General features: G+C 35.0%; 1 protein-coding gene across 1 annotated transcript; it reads right to left on the bottom strand.

Annotated features, from left to right (window-relative positions):
- Nucleotides 1–1,504: 1,504 nt before the first annotated feature.
- Nucleotides 1,505–6,060, bottom strand: LOC106765965 (disease resistance protein RPP4-like). Its single transcript, XM_022784472.1, has 4 exons — nucleotides 5,597–6,060; nucleotides 4,364–5,438; nucleotides 3,877–4,263; nucleotides 1,505–3,640 (listed from the first exon to the last, which is right to left on the bottom strand). The coding sequence occupies exons 1-4, from the start codon at nucleotides 6,058–6,060 to the stop codon at nucleotides 1,505–1,507; spliced, it is 4,062 nt and encodes a 1,353-aa protein (XP_022640193.1).
- Nucleotides 6,061–6,698: the final 638 nt, after the last annotated feature.

Raw genomic sequence — 6,698 nt, 5'->3', positions numbered from 1 at the left:
ACACTTTTGAAAGCATGTTGGCAACAATCTTAGACTTCCTAGGAAAGAAACAAAAAAACCAAACACACTAATATATACAACCTACCCACAACATCAACCTCAATCTTTTCGTCCAAGACAATGACATTAAACATGTCAACCAAATCCTTCAAAGTTGTGGTCTTTGAATTAAACATTTTCCCAACCAAACCAACTAAACATTCATCATATGGGATTTCTAAACCACCTATGTCTAAACCAATGCTCATGAAAACATCCAAAACAGTAAATGGAACCAATTGATGACTGACCCTGAAGCTAACATCATGCCCAGCCCACCGACATGACATAACCTTCAATAATTCACAATTAACCTCCAAAGGCTTGTGTAGCTCCAAATACCAACGAAATGGTGTCATCCCAATTCGATCTACATGGACATCTCTCAGTAAGCCATTCATCTAAACAATGGTTGATGAATCCAGAGAGATTTGAACCCGCTACTACAAAACATTACAAAAACATTGTTATTACTTACCAAAAAAATGCGACTATATAAAATACCAAAACTTTAACTTACCTTTGAGTTTTGGGGCACCATTGCAGCTGCACTTATTTCATACAAAAAAATCAATGGTGGAGAAGACGGTTGGAGAAGACGGTTAGGGTTCACAAAACACAAAAACAAATAATACTCCAAAAATAGAGTAGGGTTCGAGATCTTTTACTTACCAAGACAAGCGAGAGAATACGACAAACGCCAAAATGCGAAAGAGAGCTTCTCAATAGAACGTGAATGCGACACAAAACGCGAACTAAACGAAGGATGAGATGAGGTGTTTGGGAGCAATCAAGACTTTTCGGAGAGATGATGCAATTAGAAACTTTGGAAAAGATAAGGGGATTTGAGACTTGGAAAGACGACGTAAAACTCAAACAAGAATGAAAAATAAAATGAAACTGCCAAAATCAAATTCCATATATTGAGATTTCTATATTACCTTATTACCTTATGCAGGATCTTTAAAAGAGTTTTTTCCTTCAGTGAAAATAGCCAACAAATACACATGTGACGTTATCAAATGGCAAATAAAAGTTGTCATAAAAAACGTTTTCGAAATAATAATTGTGGGGCTGATTAAAAAATTAGTCATGAATAGGTTTTCATATATATACGTTGTTCTGACAATTAATTTAATAGCTGAAAATAATATTTGGAACAATTTTTAGTTGCCACAGACTGTATTTTAATCCACAAATAACGAACATTTTTAAATTTATATATAATAACATTTCCATAAATAAAACTAAAAATCTCCGTAGCCAAAAGTATTAATTATTAATAACTTATTATTTGATAAATAATATACATATATATAATCTCTATATCGGATAAGTACAAATATAACATCAGTAATGGCTCCTCAGGATTTTATAATGGCTCCATTGCAAATGCAAGCCAAATATTTTAATGAAACCCATATATGAACAGTCTTCCTCTTCCTATCTTCCTATCTTCCTTTGTTTAGCTTGAAGACTCTGCAACATTGCTTCGGCTGTTATAAAGAGGACACATTTCACATTCTTTTATTGTCACAACTGAGTCGTAATCTGGCCACCGAAAGTTATAATTATATGGACTGATCTCAAAAGTGAAGCTGCGAGCATCACTGAGCCTAAGGTTCATGCCGCTCCTCCTTAGACTCTCCAAGTTAAATTTCCACATGAATATGTGGTCTTTATCAAGGACTCTGTGACTATAAACCCATGTGAAATAGTTTTTTAACACATCATTATTTGGAATTATCTGTGTGCCATCATCATCACATTCAAATTTTAGGCTGTAACCAAAAGAACCGCGTTTGCCTTTAATATCATTCGTATCTAACACTCCAAAAACCACACACAACGCGAAACCAATGAGCCTGTCATCGCTGCAGAAACTTAAATCTTCATTTATACTCACTGAAGCTCCTTCGTTGCGAAAAGGGAACCAATGAGGAACTGCACTCCCTGGAAAACAGAAGCATACAGACTCATATGCATCGTCGGTCATCCTGAGCCTTGCATCCTCCTCAATGTTAGCACGAGCACCTGAATCAAGTTGTTGGGCATTGGTGAAATGAAATTTGAAGACATCCTCCTTCGACTCTGAGAGGTTTCGAACAAGAGAATTTGGCATCACTCTTCTAATGGATGTGCAATCCAATGCCACCAGTTGTTTTAGGAATGGGGGAACATGTGGAATGCATTCAAGCTTTTTGCAATCGCTTAAATCAAGCGATTTCAAGCCTGAAAGATGAGCCATGCTCTCGGGAAGGTTCACGATTCCACTCTTTTTCAGTGACATTTCCATTAACGAAGATAAGCGACCAATGTGTGTTGGGATTTCTGTTAATTTGGCACACCCGGAACAATCAAGTTTACAGAGACGCTTTAGATTAACAATGGAGTTTGGAAGTGACTCGAGATCAGAACAATTATAGAGCTTCAGGGATCGAAGCATAACCAAATTGCCAAATGAAGAAGGCAGTTCTTTGATAGTCGTTGCTCTTAAGTTTATGTGAGCAAAAGTTTGTGCCGGCTCCATGATCTCTGGGAAGGTCCTCAGCTTTAAGCAACCACACAAATCAAGTTTCCTCAACTTCAATTTGAAAATGGTGCTTGGAAAAGTTTGAAGTGATTGACAGTAGGTAAGGTCTAACTTGCATAGTCTGGTGAGCCTTCCAATGCAAGATGGAATAATCTCAAGATTCCTGCACCTACTCAAACTCAGTTCTTGAAGCCCTACCAAACGCCACAAGGATGAAGGTAGTGCCTGTATGGCTGTGGCATCTAAGAGGAGAACCGCTAAATCTTCCATGGTGTTCTCAATCTCGGGGAAATTTTCCAATTTTGAGCAACCACTGAGACGAAGTTTTTTTAGGAATTTAATCTGAGAAAGGTCAAATGGAAATACTGTAAGGGAAGAACAGTTTGAGAGATCTATGAAACAGAGGTTCTTGAGACTGTGAAAGTTTAAGGGCACACCTCCAGTGAGTTGTATCGGCCTTTCATCATGTACGTATATATTATTATTAGTCACTTCTTTTTCTTCTTCCTCATATCTCATAAAAATAATTGAGAAAATTTCACTCAGAAAGGGTATTCTTGAGAAAGAATTAGAAACATAGTTCCTATCCACAGAAGATCCTGAGAAAGTATCAAGTTCACCCAGACCATCCCTAACGGAGGATCTTCGGAAAGCTCTACGTCCGTGAAAGTGCTGTTTGAAACGAGGGAAACTTGAAAAAGTTGCAGGTTGATACTCCGGTTTCTTATGAGGGGATCTTGAGAAAGTTCCATGTTGACGCTCGAGTTTCATATGAGGGAATCTGGGTACACTGGTTGAAAACATTTCAAGCTTGAAACAAGAGAAAAGAAGAATGAATCCTGGTGATCTGGATAGAATATTGCCGGGAATTGTTACACTTTTGAGATTATGACATCTATCTAAACGTAAAAAACTGAGCTTGGTGAGTAATATGGAAGAGTGAACTTTAATCAACTTTGGACAATCATTGAGAATTATTTCTTCAATATTTGGTGACAGGGAAAGGTCTTGTATTCTAGTAAGTTTCTTAGAATAACTCAGGTTGAGCCTTTTCAACTTTGGTAAACTCTGCCACAAAGAGGAAATGAATCAGGTAATAAAGAAAAACTAAGAGAAAGTTTTAAGCAATTTTATCTATTTTTATTCTGTAAACTCTTAGTTACATTATCTATTGACTCTATATTTTACATAAATACCACTGTTATAAAGATCACACTCTGAGTCAGCCAAATTACGTATGCAAACTCTTCTCCATAATATTGATTTATAATTATCTTTAAAATCATGATAATATGGTTCTAATAATATATGTACAATTGTGGAATTCTAATAAAAGCAATATCAAAACGAATAATGTGAAAAAGGCACAAAGGTACATAAATAACGTGAAAAACCTGATCTTCTTCCCACAGTTGTTCAAGATGACAGCCTGACATTTCGAGTCTCACTAGATTTTGTGGACAAAAATTTGGTGGCAAAGATTTTTGATGAAAACCAGTCCAATTAAGAATCTTCAAAGTGTCTGGCAGACTTACTAAAGATGATTTAAGAAACACATTATACCAAGGCCTAGGATAAGAATTGAGCATAAGCATTCTAAGATTGCTCATCTTTTTGAAAGCTTTTGCATGTACTTTAACTTCTTCCATTTCGTTTATATCTTGTAATATACATTGTATTACATCTGATCCCTGAAAGTATCAATGCAATTAGAAAAAAAAAACGATGGTTATCAATTTATCATAACATAAACCCATGTGACTCTTTCAATTAAGTAACAATTGAACATACCTTGTTCTTTTTTAAAATCTCATGAATTTCGTTAGCCTTGAACAATCGACTGCGTTTTCCAGGATGCTGAAGACACTCTTTACGAACAATTTCTCGACCCATTTCTTGTATCAAATCGTGCATCACAATTCTACCATCCAAGATAGATATGAGGCATTTATCTTTTAGAACATCCATTCCAATCTTAGAAGAGAAACAACAGTTGCTTAGTGTTTCTGCTACCACAATCTCGTTGTGTCCTCTATAAAAGCAAGCGATGTCAAGAAATATATTCTTCTCCTCCTCACGGAGCCCATCATAGCTTAATTTTAATACGTTGAAAAGATGATGATCTTGACACTTGTCCAAGTTTTGCAACTGACTTTCCCATGCTTCTCTTTGTCTGTCATATAACAATGAACCCAAAATTTGGAGAGCTAACGGAACCCCTTTTGCATATCTCAACACCTTTATTGACAAGTCCATGTAAGTAATTTCTTTTGAAGAATTTTGTCTAAAAGCATGTAAATTAAAAAGTTTTAGAGAATCATAAAAATTCAACTCCTTAAGTTCGTAGATATCATCAGTTCCAGCATTCTTAAGCACTTGTCTGTCTCTACTAGTCATAATGATTCTACTGCCCTGTCCAAAGCTACCTACTCTCATTAATTTGCTAAGTAGAGTTGAATCGCTCACATCATCAAGAATGAGGAGGGCCTTTGTCCGTTTGAGACGTTCATTGTAATATGATAAATGATTGGATGGTGCTTCCTTTAGAAGCTCAGACTGATATTTTTTTTTGATATTTTGTATTCCCTCTCTTTCTAGTTTTTCTTGAACATCTAAAACAAGGCTGTGAGAATCAAAATGCATTGCCAATGTGTGATATAATTGCTTAGAAATTGTAGTCTTTCCTATTCCTCCCATGCCACAAATTCCTATGATCCGAATATCTGTTGACTCAAGACGCAACAAGAACCGAATTTCTTCAATATGTTTTTCAATACCGATGATTCCTTCATCGTAACTGACAGAATAACGATTCAATTTTTTCAAAATATCTTCTATAATTTCTTCAATAAGAGCGTGTTCTGGTCTGACCAATGACTAGTATTTATAAAATAAAATATAAGTATTCAAGCATAAAAGTAACTAAATTAGATAAAATAAATAAATTAAATATCTAATAAATAAAAAGAATTTAATGAAAGGATTTGATCTTATCGGAAAAGTGGATGTAAGAAATATAAGGACCTGATAACGTTTGAATCCCAACCGGAGAGTCCAGCAGCTTCTGTTAGAGCATCCTTCCATCCTTGCACTTTCTCCATGTCTTCCTTAAACCTTTCTTCATGCTCTTGGAATGCTTCTTTGTATCTCTCTTCCTGCTTCCTGACAGTTGCTGGATCCACCTTGTAGAAAACTGGTATCACATTCCTTCCATATCTCTTCTTGCAATCCAGTATCTTAGTCAGTTCATTTAAACACCACGTTGAAGATGCATAGTTTTCAGAGAAAACCAGGACATAGATCTTTGATTCTTCTATTGCAGTTTGAAGTGCAGGTGAAATTTCTTCGCCCCTTTGTAGTCTATAATCAATATATGTTTCAACGTGCTTCCTCTGCAGCGCTGCATAAAGGTGACTAATGAAGTTGTCACGAGTGTCTTCCCCTCTGAAGTTCAGAAACACATCGTAACTAGTCATAGAAGTAGGCATGGCGAATGATGAACAACTTCCTGACATTAAAATCAATTCTCTCCTTTCTCTGCAACTCTCAAGGCTCTTGGCTTCTAAAAATTTCTATACTATCAATTTAGAAACCAAAATATATATTTATACCATTTCCATCCAAAGTCAACTCTGCTGCTATGACACATAATAAAAAGCAAGCCAACTTTTCGAGAAAATGGAAAAACTGCTAACAAATTTTTTACAATTCTATCCTTTACCATACATGATACGGTCTAAGATATAATAAGACTTTTTTCTATAAATTCGTAATTTGTTAAAAATTTTAAGCAAAATATACCTTTTCCTTATAAAAGATAAATAAAATTTAAAAAATCTCCAGCAGCTAAGGGTATTAATTATGAAAAACTTATTTTCCATTTTTATACAATTTATTTGTATTACGAATACATGTAATTGAGATTAAGTTTTTATTTTACAATTTTTTTTCAAAAGAATTATGGATTTCATATAACTTTTTTTATTATTAAATATTTTGTATAGCGTTAAAAAAAATGTGGTAGTTCCTTGAAAAGCGGGTCACCAATTATACATTGGTCTGCACTCATTCAATTATTAAACAAAAACAAAAAGCTTTTTTCTTTTGTTTGTTTCTTCGTATAACC

Source organism: Vigna radiata, chromosome 7 (genome assembly GCF_000741045.1).
Source record: "Vigna radiata var. radiata cultivar VC1973A chromosome 7, Vradiata_ver6, whole genome shotgun sequence".
Classification (NCBI taxonomy): Eukaryota; Viridiplantae; Streptophyta; class Magnoliopsida; order Fabales; family Fabaceae; genus Vigna; species Vigna radiata.
Note: the sequence above shows the minus strand (reverse complement) of the source record. Positions and strands in the feature narration are given on the sequence as shown.

What these genes read in the sequence shown, in the direction of transcription:
- LOC106765965 (XM_022784472.1), bottom strand. Translation starts at nt 6,060, where the DNA reads ATGCCTACTTCTATGACTAGTTACGATGTGTTTCTGAACTTCAGAGGG. An exon ending in TGGGATTCAAACGTTATCAG is followed by an intron (nt 5,439 to 5,596) that starts GTCCTTATATTT and finishes GTCATTGGTCAG; the next exon opens with ACCAGAACACGCTCTTATTG. An exon ending in AGATTTTAAAAAAGAACAAG is followed by an intron (nt 4,264 to 4,363) that starts GTATGTTCAATT and finishes TGATACTTTCAG; the next exon opens with GGATCAGATGTAATACAATG.